The sequence below is a fragment of the Gopherus evgoodei genome, chromosome 4 (genome assembly GCF_007399415.2).
Source record: "Gopherus evgoodei ecotype Sinaloan lineage chromosome 4, rGopEvg1_v1.p, whole genome shotgun sequence".
NCBI classification, from domain to species: domain Eukaryota; kingdom Metazoa; phylum Chordata; order Testudines; family Testudinidae; genus Gopherus; species Gopherus evgoodei.
The window spans coordinates 152,585,577-152,601,125 of NC_044325.1; the positions used below are offsets into that span (position 1 = coordinate 152,585,577).

At 51.3% G+C, this 15,549-nt stretch overlaps 1 protein-coding gene across 3 annotated transcripts in view; it reads right to left on the reverse strand.

Moving 5' to 3' along the window:
* Positions 1-1,961: 1,961 nt before the first annotated feature.
* The window catches only part of LOC115651399 (zinc finger protein 501-like), an 86,453-nt gene continuing 72,865 nt past the window's right edge, over positions 1,962-15,549 (reverse strand). The window contains exons 1-2 of one of the 3 annotated variants that reach the window (XM_030562352.1): positions 4,157-4,589; positions 1,962-3,542 (exon numbers count right to left, since the gene is read on the reverse strand). In XM_030562352.1, coding sequence (XP_030418212.1) covers positions 2,236-3,542; positions 4,157-4,226 — 1,377 coding nt within the window. In that variant the 5' untranslated portion in view covers positions 4,227-4,589 and the 3' untranslated portion in view covers positions 1,962-2,235. Of the gene's footprint in view, positions 3,546-4,156; positions 4,590-15,549 lie in introns of those variants that run through there. The other 2 variants (XM_030562351.1, XM_030562353.1) reach the window with 2 other exon arrangements.

Consider the following 15,549-nt stretch of genomic DNA (forward strand, 5'->3'; position numbering starts at 1 on the left):
CGATGCCCATTCCCCCCACACACGTAGGGTCCTTCCCATCCCATGCCCATTCCCCCCCGACACGTACCATTCTTCACATCCCCCGACACCCGTTCCCCCCAGACACATACCGTCCTTCCTGACCCCCCCACCTCTTCCCGTCCGAGGAGGTTGGAGAAAGTAAATGAATTCTTTGCATCAGTCTTCATGGCTGAGGATGTGAGGGAGATTCCCAAACCTGAGCCATTCTTTTTAGGTGATAGATCTGAGGAACTGTCCAAGATTGAGGTATCATTAGAGGAGGTTTTGGAACAAACCGATAAATTAAACTGCAGTAAGTCACCAGGACCAGATGGCATTTACCCGAGTTCTGAAGGAACTCAAATGTGAAATTGCAGAACTACTAACTGGAGTCTGTAACCTATCATTTAAATCAGCTTCTGTACCAGATGACTGGAGAATAGCTAATGTGACACCAATTTTTAAAAAGGGCTCCAGAGGTGATCCCGGCAATTACAGGCCTATAAGCCTGACTTCAGTACCGAGCAAACTGCTTGAAACTACAATAAAGAACAATATTGTTAGACATATAGATAAACATAATTTGTTGAGGAAGAGTCAACATGGTTTTAGTAAAGGGAAATCATGCCTCGCCAATCTACTAGAATTCTCTGAGGGGGTCAACAAGTATGTGGACCAAGAGAATCCAGTGGATATAGTGTACATAGATTTTCAGAAAGCCTTTGACAATGTCCCTCACCAAAGGCTCTTATGCAAAGTAAGCTGCCATGGGATAAGAAGGAAGGTGCTCTAATGGATTGGTAACTGGTTAAAAGACAGGAAACAAAGGGTAGGAATAAATGCTCAGTTTTCAGAATGGAGAAAGGTAACCAATGGTGTCCCCCAGGGGTCTGTACTGGGACCAGTCCTATGCAACATATTCATAAATGATCTGGAAAAAGGGGTAAACAGTGAGGTGGCAAAATTTGCAGACGATACAAAATTACTAAAGACAGTTAAGTCCCAGGCAGACTGTGAAGAGCTACAAAAGGCTCTCTCAAAACTGGGTGACTGGGCAACAAAATGGCAGATGAAATTTAATGCTGATAAATGCAAAGCACTGCACATTGGAAAGCATAATCCCAGCTATACATATACAATGATGGGGTCTAATTTAGGTGTTACCACTCAAGAAAGAAATCTTGGCGTCATTGTGGATAGTTCTCTGAAAACATCCATTCAATGTGCAGCGGCAGTCAAAAAAGCAAACAGAATGCTGGGAATCATTAAGAAAGGGATAGATAACAGGACAGAAAATATCATGTTGCCTCTATATAAATCCATAGTGCGCCCACATCTTGAATACTGTGTGCAGATGTGGTCGCCCCATCTCAAAACAGATATATTGGAATTGGAAAAGGTTCAGGAAAGGGCAACAAAAATTATTAGGGGTAAGGAACGGCTGCCGTATGAGGAGAGATTAATAAGATTAGGACTTTTCAGCTTGAAAAAGGGACAGTTAAGGGGAGATATGATTGAGGTCTATAAAATCATGACTGGTGTAGGAAAGTAAATAAGGAAGTGTTGTTTACTACATCTCATAACACAAGAACTAAGGGTCACCAAATGAAATTAATAGGCAGCAGGTTTAAAACAAATGAAAGGGAGTATTTCTTCACACAACACACAGTCAACCTGTGGAACTCCTTGCCCGAGGATGTTGTGAAGGCCAAGACCATAATAGGGTTAAAAAAAGAACTGGATAAATTCATGGAGGATAGGTCCATCAATGGCTATTAGCCAGGATGACCAGGAACGGTGTCCCTAGCCTCTGTTTGCCAGAAGCTGTGAATGAGCGACAGGGAATGGATCACTTGATTATCACCTGTTCCGTTCATTCCCTCCGGGACACCTGGCATTGGCCACTGTCAGTAGACAGGATACTGGGCTAGATGGACCTTTGGTCTGATCCAATATGGCCGTTCTTATGTTCCCCTCGGACACATATCACCCTTCCCATCCCCCCAGACATGTACCACCCCTCCTGTGTCCCCCAGACATGTATGGACCTTCCTGTCCCCTGCCACCCGTTTCCCCTAGACATGTACTCCCCTCCCCTTCCACCTTGAACCAGGCCGCCTCGAGCCATCACAGTGATCCTCCTACTACCAATCCCCTCAGCGTCCACTGCAGCTTCCATTTTTCCCTTCATTGCCCCGCCAGGCACATATTCCCTTCCCGGTGCCCTGGTCCCAATCACCCCAGCCCGGTGCTCTCCTTGCTTCCTGCCTCATCACCCTCCTCCTCCTCCTGGCTCTGTCTGAGCTGGGCCGCATCCCAGTCCCCCCGTGGGATCACTGCGGTCAGCTCCTGGCTCAGGTGAGTTCTCTGGTGCTGGGCCATGGCCGCCTTCTGCCCGAAGCCCTTCCCGCAGTGGTTGCACCGGTAGGGCCGCTCCCCCGTGTGGGTGCTCTGGTGCTGGAGCAGGGCAGAGCTGCGGCTGAAGGCCTTGCCACAGTCAGCACAGGCGTAGGGCTTGAGGCCGGTGTGGGTGCGCCGGTGAATGTTGTACGTGGAGGAGACACTGAAGCTCTTGCCGCACTGGGGGCACTGGTAGGGCCGCTCGCCGGTGTGGGTGCGCCGGTGCTGCAGCAGCGCTGAGCTGACACCGAAGGCCTTGCCGCAGTCTCCGCAGACGTAGGGGCGCTCGCCCCGGTGGATGCGCTGGTGCTGCAGCAGGTTGGAGCTCTGGTTGAAGCCCTTGCCACACTGTGGGCAGCGGTAGGGGCGCTCGCCCATGTGGGTGCGCTGGTGCCGGATGAGGTGGGAGCTCTCCACAAAGCGCTTGCCGCACTCGGCACAGCCGTAGGGCTTCTCGCCGGTGTGGGTGCGCCGGTGCCGCAGCAGGTCGGCGCTGAGCCGGAAGGCCTTGCCGCAGTCCAGGCAGCCGAAGGGGCGCTCGCCGGTGTGGAAGCGCTGGTGCTGGGTCACCTTGGAGCTCTGGGCGAAACGCTTGCCGCACTGTGGGCAGGGGAAGGGCTTTTCCCCCGTGTGCACCCGCCGGTGCTGCGCCAGGTCCGAGCTGTGCCCGAAGCTGCGCCCGCACTCCCCGCAGGTGTAGGGGCGCTCGCCGGTGTGCGTGCGCTGGTGGATGATGAGGTTGGAGCTCTGCGAGAAGGCCTTGCCGCACTCGGTGCACTTGTAGGGGCGCTCGCCGGTGTGGGAGCGCCGGTGCTGGGCCAGGTGCGAGTCCTGCCGGTAGCTCTTGCCACACTCGGGGCAGGTGTAGGGCTTTTCCCCCGTGTGCGTGCGGCGGTGGCGGGCCAGGTGCGAGCTGTTCCCGAAGCTCTTCCCGCAGTCAGGGCAGATGGCGGATTTCTGCCCCTTGAGGGGTTTGGGAAGCAGCTCGAGGTCCTCTGCCCCTTCGGGTATCTCCCCCACAGGGTCTCCCTGCTGCTGTCCCACCCAAACGGTGTCACCCCATGCAGGGCTCTGGGATCTCCCGCAAGACTCTGTTCCCGCAGGCCCTTCCTGCTGGGGATTCTCCTCCTCTGTCCCGGCACCTGCTGGAAGAGAGAGACAGACTCCAGACAGGGCTGCGCAGGGGATGGCAAAGGGCTTTGCTACAAAGAAATCAACATTTGTACCAATCCCACAGCCAGAGCCCCCTAGACCCTGCTCTGTCCTGCCCAGTGCTGCAGCAGCTCTCATCAAGAGATGAGACAGACCAGGGCCCCCTTGTGCCAGGTGCTGCACAGACCCTGACTGACACCTGGGGGCCCCATTACACTGCTCACTGCACAGACCCCAGCTAAAATCAGGGCCCCCTTGTGCAGGGTACTGCAGCCCCCCACAAACAGCCCCTGTTCTCACAACTGAAAGAGGACAGGGAGGCCCAGAGGGGGAAGTGGCTCCCCAGGGCCCTGCAGCAGAGGCGGAGCTAGGGAACAGAACCCAGGCGTCCTGGAGCCCAGCCCAGCTTGGGAGAGCAGCAGCGATCGCTCCCCTGCGGCCTCTTCCAAAGATCCCGGGTCTGCATCAAGCTGGAACATCCCCTGAGCCCGCGCGGCTCGGACACCAGTGGAAAAGCCCGGCCTGGCAGCAGGACCCCCAGCTCGGGGGGCGGGTGTAACGCAGCCCCTGGCCTCCCCCCGCCCCGGAGCCGCTCGTTCCTCACCCGTGCGGGCGCCTCTGGGGATCTTCCTTCCCTGGAGATCCGGGCCCCGCGGCTCTGCCCCCGGCTCCATGCGGCAGGGCAGGGAATGCGGGGGGGGGAGCTATTTCCTACCCACAAAGCTCGGGGGGGTTAATCCCCAGGCCCCCCCGTCCCTGCTGCCCCAGAGCTGGCTGGGGAACGGGGGGTCTCTCTAGCCCCCATGTGGCTCCGATCCGATCCGATCCGCCGCCCTCCCGGCAGCGATTTCCTGCCTCCGCGGCTGCTTCTCTCCTGCCCCGGGGCCGCCCACGGCTGCGGGTCGCGCTGGCTCCGCGCTCGGCCCCCGCCGCCGCTTTCCGAGGCGGCTGCCGGGAACAGGAAGGTCCCTGCGTTATCCAGACCCCTTCGCCGCACTTCCGAGGCCTTGCGGGGAGCCGGTGGGCTCAGGAGCGCGGCTGGGTACGACTAGGGGCGGATTTTCCCAGGGTAGAGGGGAGGGACGAGGGCTCACCCTGGGGTGGAGGTGGGGGATGATGGGGGGCCGGTGAAGCCCTATCACTGCCCAGATCCCAGTCCAAGAGCCTCCCGTATTTCCTCAACCTCTGCCACAGCAGAGCCTTTTATACACCTTGCAAACCCTACATAGGCACTGGCTGAACCAGCACTGAGATGCAGCCACCTCTGGGGTGGGGGCTGGGTATACAGGGATCCCTCACCAGGTACTGAAATGCAGTGGCCTCTGGGGTGGGGGCTGGGTATACTGGGATCCCTCACCTGGTGCTGAAATGCAGTGGCCTCTGGGGTGGGGGCTGGGTATACAGGGATCCCTCGCCGGGTGCTGACAGTGGCCTCTGGGGTGGGCTGTAGAGGCTGTTGACCCAGCAATCCCTTCACAGCAACCACTTCTGGGGTGGAACACGGCTCTTTTCAGCCCCCAACTCTTGGTTCCAAAGGGTGTAAACTTGGAGGCAGGGTCCGTGTTCTGCACACAAATGTCCCTTTAGTATCAATTTAGCAAAGCTGGCTGGGTTTATTGTCTGGGACGGGGGTGGTCCGGAGCCACATGTGGCTCTTCAGAAGTTAATATGCAGCTCCTGGTATAGGCACCGACTCCGGGGCTGGAGTAGGGTGACCAGACAACAAGTGTGAAAAATTGGGATGGGGGTGGGGAGTAATAGGAGCCTATGTAAGAAAAAGACCCAAAAATCAGGACTGTCCCTATAAAATCGGGACATCTGGTCACCCTAGGTTGGAGCTACAGGTGCCAACTTTCCAAGGTGCCGGAGGGTGCTCACTGCTCAACGCCTGGCCCTGCCAGAGGTCCTGCCCCCTCCCCTGAGCCTGCTGTGCCCTTGCTCCTCCCCAGCCCCCAGCCACCTGCATGCCACGAAACAGCTGATCAGGAGGTGCGGGGAGGGAGGGGGAGGCACTGATTAGCAGGGCTGCCAGTGGGCAGGAGGTGCTGGGAGCTGATGGGGGGCTGCTGACGTATTACTGTGGCTCACTGGCAGTGTCCATTGGTAAATTCTGCTTCCTCAGGCTTAGGTTGGCCACCCCTGGCCTGGGAGATTCCTTCATACGCGAGTCTGGCACTCACCTTGGGCAAATCATTCCTCTCTTTGTGGGTGTTTCCCTCCCATCCTTTGTCTATCTTACATTAACCTCTTTAGGGACTCAATTATCTTATTCTGTGTCTGTGCCCACCTGGCACAATGGAGCCCTGATCTCACGGGAGGCCTCTAGGCACTACTGTTAAGATTAACTATAAGAAGGGTAATTAATTAGTCTTTCTGCTAGTCTCCCAATCTTGAAACGAAGCATTTTCCATATGAAAAAACAAACAGATTTATTGGGTGACTTTGCAAACGACAGACACAACCGGCCTCTCATCCAAAGTCATTATGGCAGAGCATGGGGCCATTTGCATCCGACTGGAGTCTCTGAAGATACTAACGCCATTGGCCATTCAGATGTCTTGCTGATCTCATGGATCTGTGGTGGGGCTAGGAGGGGAAAGGATACAGCTCCCCGATCACACAAGGAGACAGAGAATCCGAGAATCATGAGCAAAACAGAATTCAACACCTGCTTTCAAACAGGGCTAGGCCTGCATCACAGTGGGGAGGGTGTGTTACTTACAGACCTGTTCCAACACCCATTGGAATTAGTGGAAAGGTTCTCATTGGCCCAGATCCCCAGCTGGTGTGAATGGGCTGTAGATCTACTGGAATCAATGGGGCAATGCCAGCTGACACCAGCTCACTGATTTTGGTGGGAATTGGATCAGGCCCTGAATCTCAGTAATCAACCCACAGTCTGGAGTCTCTTTGGAGTCTGCACTTGGAAGCCAAGCGCTGTGCTGAGTCTTTCTTACCCGAGCATTCAGCTTTTATTGTAGCCAGTGCGATTACAATACGGAACCTGCTTCTCGCACCCCCGAGCCTAAATCACAGTTTCAAAAGTGGATGAGGCACTTAGGAGCCTTTCAATGAGACGTAGGTGCCTAATTCACTTTTGAAATGGGACTTAAGACAGCTACAGTACGGAGTCTTAGCCAGTATAGCTATACCAGCAGTGCTTCCTAGTGGAAAAAGAGTGTAAGGTGTCAGAAGAATAGTTACACCAGGCCTGCACAACTCGTAAAGCGGCAAGGGCCACATTACTCCAAAGAGAACAGCTGAGGGCCGAAACCTCCCAGCCCCACAGAAACACCCCGCCCCAGGGCCGCCTAGCCCAGCGGAAACAAACTCTCCTTCCCCAGCACCACCCCACCAAAACAGCTGTGGGCCAAAAAGGAAGGTTGGGGGTGGGGAGGTGATACTTTATTTTAAATCAACCAGGGGCTCCCCGCTGAAGAGGTGGCTGGGAGCCCTCAGAGTCAAATTAAAGGGCCCAGGGCTCCAGCGGCTGGGGGAACCCGGCAGGGCCGGCTCTAGGTTTTTTGCTCCCCAAGCAAAAAAAATGTGGCTGCCCCCCATCCCAGCCCTGGGCTCCCCCCGTACCCTCCTGCTGCCCCAGTCCTGGGCTCTCCCCCCACCCACCCACACACACACCCTGCCACCCCAGTGCTGGGCTTCCCCCTTTCCTCCTCACCAGTGCCCTCCCCCAACCCCGCTGCTGCCCCAGCCCTGGGCTCCCCCCCACCAGTGCCCCCCACACACACCTCCTGCCGCCCCAGCCCTGGGTCACTGGTAACTCGCTCCCAGGGTGGGTCATTCAGCAGGAATTTTGGTTGTGCACAAAACACAGGATTGGTTCCCATATGGTTACAGAACTGTAGTAAAGTGGAACAATTTTCAGCTTGTGTGACTGGCGGATATCTGGATGCATATTATAAGACTGTCCTCCATAAATGAGGAAAAGTTGAGGTGCCTTTATTATTCTTTTGTTCCACTCTATCTTTCTATGGAGAATTTGCCAATGCAATATCACTGTCTTCCTTTTAAACAAACAAAAAGGCCATGGCTGTTGAAAATAGCAATTCCAGTCCTAATAAGCATTTCTTGCTCAATTTTATTCTACTTTCTCTACAGCAAGTTACAGTGGATCAGTATGTTTGATTTGGGAGAAATGAAGTAACAGCTGCCCAAACTGAGCCTGAGCACTCCTGAATTTTGAGGTGTTCAAATCTGGAAGGCAGGTGCTGTGGGCTCCGGGGGAGCACGGCAGCAACGTGTCTGGAGCTGCAAGGAGACAGACACGCTGGTCTGAGTGGCACGGTAAGGAAGAATGACTTCTCGTGTCTTGTTTACAACACACCTGTTAATGCATCCCAGAATCACGTTTGCTTTTTTTGCAACAGTATCACACTGTTGACTCATATTAAGCTTGTGGTCTACTATGACCCCTAGATCTCTTTCTGCCATACTCCTTCCTAGACAGTCTCTTCCCATTCTGTATGTGTGAAACTGATTGTTCCTTCCTAAGTGGAGCACTTTGCATTTGTCTTTATTGAACTTCATCCGGTTTACCTCAGACCATTTCTCCAATTTGTCCTGATCATTTTGAATTTTGACCCTGTCCTCCAAAGCAGCTGCAATCCCTCCCAGTTTGGTATCGTCTGCAAACTTAATAAGCGTACTTTCTATGCCAATATCTAAATCGTTGATGAAGATATTGAACAGAGCCGGTCCCAAAACAGACCCCTGCGGAACCCCACTTGTTATACCTTTCCAGCAGGATTGGGAGCCATTAATAACTACTCTCTGAGTACGATTATCCAGCCAGTTATGCACCTACCTTACAGTAGCCCCATCTAAATTGTACTTTCCTAGTTTATCTATAAGAATATCATGCGAGCCCGTATCAAATGCCTTACTAAAGTCTAGGTATATCACATCCACCGCTTCTCCCTTATCCACAAGGCTCGTTATCCTATCAAAGAATGCTATCAGATTAGTTTGACACGATTTGTTCTTTACAAATCCATGCTGGCTATTCCCTATCACCTTACCACCTTCCAAGTGTTTGCAGATGATTTCTTTAATTACCTGCTCCATTATCTTCCCTGGCACAGAAGTTAAACTAACTGGTCTGTAGTTTCCTGGGTTGTTTTTATTTCCCTTTTTATAGATGGGCACTATATTTGCCCCCTTCCAGTCTTCTGGAATCTCCCCCATCTCCCATGATTTCCCAAATAGCTAGAGGCTCAGATACCTCCTCTATTAACTCCTTGAGTATTCTAGGATGCATTTCATCAGGCCCTGGTGACTTGCAGGCATCTAACTTTTCTAAGTGATTTTTTACTTGCTCTTTTTTTATTTTATCTTCTAAACCTACCCTCTTCCCGTAAGCTTTCACTATATTAGACATTCCTTCAGACTTCTCAGTGAAGACCAAAACAAAGAAGTCATTAAGCATCTCTGCCATTTCCAAGTCTCCCGTTACTGTTTCCCCCTCCTCACTGAGCAGTGGGCCTACCCTGTCCTTGGTCTTCCTCTTGCTTCTAATGTATTGATAAAAAGTCTTCTTGTTTCCCTTTATTCCCATAGCTAGTTTGAGCTCATTTTGTGCCTTTGCCTTTCTAATCTTGCCTCTGCATTCCTGTGTTATTTGCCTATATTCGTCCTTTGTAATCTGACCTAGTTTCCATTTTTTATATGACGCCTTTTTATTTTGTAGGTCACGCAAGATCTCGTGGTTAAGCCAAGGTGGTCTTTTGCCACGTTTTCTATCTTTCCTAACCATCGGAATAACTTGCTTTTGGGCCCTTAATAGTGTCCCTTTGAAAAACTGCCAACTCTCCTCAGTTGTTTTTCCCCTCAGTCTTGATTCCCATGGGACCTTACCTATCAGCTCTCTGAGCTTACCACAATCCGCCTTCCTGAAATCCATTGTCTCTATTATGCTGTACTCCCTGCTACCCTTCCTTAGAATTGCAAACTCTATGATTTCATGATCACTTTCACCCAAGCTTCCTTCTACTTTCAAATTCTCAACAAGTTCCTCCCTATTGGTTAAAATCAAGTCTAGAACAGCTTCCTCCCTAGTAGCTTTTTCAACTTTCTGAAATAAAAAGTTGTCTGCAATGCAGTCCAGGAACTTATTGGATAGTCTGTGCCCCGTGGTGTTATTTTCCCAACATATATCTGGATAGTTGAAGTCCCCCATCACCACCAAATCTTGGGCTTTGGATGATTTTGTTAGTTGTTTGAAAAAAGCCTCATCCACCTCTTCTACCTGATTAGGTGGCCTGTAGTAGGACTCCCAGCACGACATCACCCGTGTTTTTTACCCCTTTTAGCCTAACCCAGAGACTTTCAACACTTCCATCTCCTATGTCCATCTCCACCTCAGTCCAAGTGTGTACATTTTGAATATATAAGGCAACACCTTCTCCCTTTTTCCCCTGTCTATCCTTCCTGAGCAAACTATACCCATCCACACCAACATTCCAGTCGTGTGTATTATCCCACCAAATTTCAGTAATGCCAATAATGTCATAGTTGTATTTATTTATTAGCACTTCCAGTTCTTCCTGCTTATTACCCATACTTCTTGCGTTTGTATATAGGCATCTAAGATACTGGTTTCATCTTGCCTCCCAGCTTTGCCCTGACCCTCCTTTCTCTCTGCCATTATAGCCCGTGCTCCCTCCTGTTTCCAACCCATCTCCCAGGTCTTGTTCCCCACTTACCTGTGGGGTTTGCTCACCTGTCCCCGTCGAACCTAGTTTAAAGCCCTCCTTACTAGGTTAGCCAGTCTGTGCGCAAATGAGGCCTTTCCCCTCCTTGAAAGGTGAACACCATCTCTGCCTAGCAGTCCTTCCTCGAATAGCATCCCGTGGTCGAGAAAGCCAAAGCCCTCCTGGCGACACCATCTTTGCAGCCAGGCATTCACCTCCACGATGCATCTGTCTCTGCCAGGGCCCCTACCTTCGACAGGAAGAATCGAAGAGAATACCACCTGAGCTCCAAACTCCTTAACCCGTACTCCCAGAGCCCTGTAGTCACTCTTGATCTGCTCAGCGTCACACCTCGCAGTATCATTTGTGCCCACATGGATGAGTAGCATGGGGTAGTAGTCAGAAGGCCGGATAATCCTCGACAATGCCTCTGTAACATCTCGGATACGGGCCTCTGGCAGGCAGCATACCTCCCGGGATGAACGGTCAGGGCGACAGATGGGTGTCTCCGTCCCCCTCAGCAGAGAGTCTCCAACCACCACTACCCTACGTTTCTTATTATCAGTGATGGCAGCAGACCTCCCAGCCTTAGGGGTACGAGGCTTCGCCTCCTTAACTGTTGGGGGTGATTCCTTCTCTCCTGTATCAAGAAGAGCATAACGGTTATCTATTACCACAGCAGGAGGGTTCGCAGCAGGGGTGGAGCACTGCCTGCTGCCAGAAGTAATCAGCTGCCAGTGTCCACCCTGAGCCATCTCCTCCTCCACTGGTGTGTCAGTAGTCCTGTGATCTGGGACAGCTACGTCAGCTGTCTCCACATGGATACTGTCCAGGAATTGCTCATGGATACGGATGTTCCTCAGCCTAGCCACCTCCTCCTGTAGCTCTCCCACCTGCTGCCTGAGAGATTCCACCAGCAGGCACCTTTCACATTGGATGCCACCCCCAGCCTGGATATCAGTAAGTGGAAATTGCAAGTTACAGTCTTTGCAAGCCCACACCAGAATCTGGGTAAAAGCATCCATGCTTTGGTGCTCTGTCTGGCTACAGGCACAGGTGGAAGAGATAGAAGCAGTGCTGCCACAGGTGTTGCGGGTCCTCCTAACCATCGTAAGCCTCCCTCTGTCAAACTTGCTCAAATTCCCGTCTGCAACTCCCTGTCCGCTCTGCTCTGCTTTAAACAGAAAGGTTTAGGATGTGGCGTGGTTTATAGGTTTAGGGGACCAATGGGTCACAGATGAGACCAACAAGGGACCCCCACTCCCTTCCTACCCCCCTTCCAAACTCCCTTGCAAAACTCCCTGTTAGCAGCTCCTGTTCGCTAAGCTCTCTGGTCGCTTGTGCGCAGCTTTATAAAGTCCTCAAGAAGAGCAGCACTTCCTAGGCTTCCCCAGCTTTACTGCTGCTTCAGCCCAAGGTTCTCAGAGCCAGTAACCCCCACAAGAGCTCTCCTCCACAAGACGGCCACATTCATTTGGTCGCCCAAGTTCCAACAAGCCCTCACACAGCTCAGAATTGCCTTCACCACTACATCTATTCTGATGCACAGCATTCATCATGGAAGTAGACACATCTACAATGACCATCAAGGCCTGCTTTGTTTGGTGGTGCCAGATGTGGGCTTAGCTTGACTCATGTGACTTCTGCCCTTGTACCAATGCATCATGCACCAAACTTCTGGGCATCTCAGGCCTCTGGAGACCCTGCGCCTGCTATGGGCAGCCACTGCAAGGAATTTGACATTTGAACTCCCTGAATCAAATGGCCACAGGGTGGAACTGACTCTCATAGATCACCTGACCAAGACAGCACGCTTCATCCCCCTGTGAATGTGTACCTTCAGCTGAGAGGACAAATCAACTCCGAATTTCCAAAACCAAAATGCCGATGACACCTTTATTTTGCTAGCTATAGATTTCCCCCAATTTCCTGCCACACTACCAATGGCCTCTCTGTACTTCCCGGCTTTCAACCTGGTTCAACGAATCCACCACATTCAAGAATAAGGAAGGGAGCCCTCGAGGACGCTAGGAAGGACTTCAGATAGTATGTGGATTGCTGAGTTCAAGAGGGGCCAGTCTTTTCAGTAGGGAAGCCAATTGCTGAAGGGAGGTACCGAGCCTCAGGCACTGATCGAATCCCTAAGCCCTGTCTGTGGCAGCAGTGCCTGACCCATCCCCTTGGCTGACCTTCTGATCCCATCCTCCTCCCCTGGCTCTAGGGAGCAAACTCCGTTCCTCACTTTGGCACAATCCGTGCCCAGAATGTCCGAACTCCCTGCAGACAATGGGACTCTTCTCCCCTCTCCTCCTAGAGGGGGGGACTACTACCCCCATTTTACAGACAGGGAATGAAAGTGATGAAGTGACCTCTCCAAGGTCACACCTAGCAATGTGAGGGGTAGTGAGGTGTACTAACCAAACCCCCTGTGAGGTCAGGAATTATGACTGTCCCCATTTCACAGTTGGGGACTGAGGCACAAGGAGAAAAAGCAAGTTCTGATCGTAACTCAGGAAGGCTTTGGCAGAACAAATAATTGAATCTGGGTCTACCAAGTCCAGGATTAGCACCTCAGCCATGGAAACATCCTTATGCCTGACTCCCTTACCTGCCTCTGAATATCCCCGTCCTTGTATAGGCTTTTTCCACTGCAATTTCCTGTGCCTTCCATAGGTTATTCATTGTCTTTAGACTTTACAGACCTAAAAGACGCCTGTGCCAGCTTTAGATGAATAGAAACATAATCCACAACAAAACAGCAAAAGCAAGTGCAGTGGCCAAGTCAGCCAACACAAAACACATCTGGACACAAGCAAACCCTCACGTGATCTCCTGCAAAAGTCGTACATCTTTTGTACTCGGGACTGGTGGAGCTAGAGCCGGAGATGGTATAAACTGCAACAGCTTGAGGATCTGTAAATCAAGCATTTAAATACTTTGAGGGCATATTTTGTTGTAAGTCTTTGACAAATAAAGAAAATGCCTGCAGAACAATCCATGTGCATGAATATTCTCTCCTTTCTCCCGGGATGTGTCATTGCTCAAACTACCTCTCTCGGGCAACTTCTTACTTTCTGATTCAGGCTATATTTGCTCACCAATGACTGTGCATATTGGCTGGCCCTTTGGGGAGCTGTCTCTGAAACCCAGAACTGTACAGATGCATGAATCCCAGCTCCCTTTTTGGGGTTGGTACCCTGTGTTTCCCCCTCTCAGACACTGGAGTTCTTCCCTGCCCCTCAAGGGCTGTGGTCTGCACTCTCTGGGCTAAGCATCTCTACTCTTTGATCAGAGGCACCTCTTCCCAGCACTTTCCCCTCCCCTATAAACACAAGAAAGAGAGAGTTACTATAGGCATTAGCATCTCACCAGAGAACACTGCTCATAGGGTGAAATACGGAGACCTAGCTCCTGGGCCGGTGCAAGGAAGTTTTGCGCCCTAGGCGAAACTTCCACCTTGCGTCACCCCTACACCCAGCTAACCCCACCCACTGCACTCCTGTGGCAGCTAACCATGCCCACCTGCCCCTCCCATCCGAGCCCCCCTGCCCCTCACGGCAGCTACCCCCCCTTGCAAGCCCCCCCGCTGCCCCGCAGCAGCTAACCCAGCCCAGGAAGCCACCCCCGCAGAAGCTAACCCCTCTCCGTGGCAGCTAACACCGCCCACCACGGCAGCTAACACCGCCCCATTACTGCGGGCAGTCCTCCCCATGCCCCCCACTCCAGCTCACCTCCACTCCACCTCCTCGCCTGAGTGGGCTTTTAGGTGCCCTCAACCACTAGGCAGCCTAGTTTGCCTAAGTGGTTCCACCTCCTCGCCTGAGCGGGCTTTTAGGCGCCCTAGTTTGCCTAAGTGGTGGCACCGGCCCTGCCTAGCTCACGTCTGTGCAGAAGGAAAGCTTGGGAGGGCATTCTGTGATAGATGGTATGAATGTCATTTAAGATGTGCAGTTCCTCTTTATCAAACAGACACATAAAATGATACCTGAATTAAATGTGGCCTCAGGGGGCATTTTTCAAAAAGCGGCAGGAATGGTGACAGAATGGGAACATCCATCTTTGAGTCACATATGACAAAAAAAGTTTGTCAAACCAATATGTTTCCAAGAAACATTTCAGTTTAGACTGACTGGCATTTTTTCAACAGAAAATAGTTGTCATTTTTTCAACCAGTTCAACACGTTACCTTTCCAATTAGATTTCTCCTCCCCCCAACCCTGCCCAGCCCGTATCACAGGCTGTAGGTGCTCTTCATAATTTGAAACATGTACATCAAAGTTGAAGATCTGAAAGACAAGTCCTAGGTTAGAGAATTGTCTTTTGTAACTATAAAAGTAACCTACAAGCTTCAACCACAGACATGCTGGAGGCAACAGCTCATCCACCCATCATCCCATATCTAGCCTGGGAAAGAAAACGTGGTTGACAGCATTCCCAGAATGTTAACACATCCAAAGGATTGTGGACCAAAGCAGAAGCGAGTTGCAAAGCTGGTGACTCTCCCCCAGAAATGCCTTCTCCCTACGTCCCAATTTGAATGAAAATATTTCCAGCGTAAAAGTTCTTCAGACGATACCAAGAGGAACTGCCCTCTGTCAAAACAGCTTGCATCTTCTCTTGTTCTCGAGGACGGCAAGGTGCACATGACCTTTGAAACATAATGTCTCTCTGTGCTGGGACATGGGCCACCAGCTTCTGTGAGGGCAGCTTGACTTTACTGCTGTTGGAAATAATGGCAGGAGGTGGTGGTCATATTGAAAGAGGACCTCTTTGCTTAAAGGCAGCGTTAGCCTCATTCCTGTTGACAATGATGAGAGCTGGTGGCCATTTTGAAAAGTTGCAATTCTCTGAAGAAAGTTATTCACCATTAAAGCTTTTGGAAAATGTTCCCCTTGCCTATGGAGCTTTCACACACATACACACAAATTCTTATGCATCAACTGTTTTAGCAGAAATTTTTAATTTTTTTTGGAGAAAAAGCTGAAGCTTGAACTCTGGATATTTTTGTTGCTCTTCTCTGGACTTTCAATTTTAATTTTTTTTTTTTTGAGATAGGGTAACCAGAACCGCACAAAGAATTCAGGGTGTGAGTGTACCATGTATTTATATACAGGCAATATGATATTTTCTGTCTTATTGTTTCTCTCTTTTCTAATGGTTCCTAATACTATTAGCTTTTTGAACCACTACTGCACATAGTTTTCAGAGAACTGTCCTCAGTGACTCCCGTTTGATGCAAGGGGTGCAGGTGGGGATATGTGCAGGAGTCAGGGAGGGCAGGGAGCTGGGG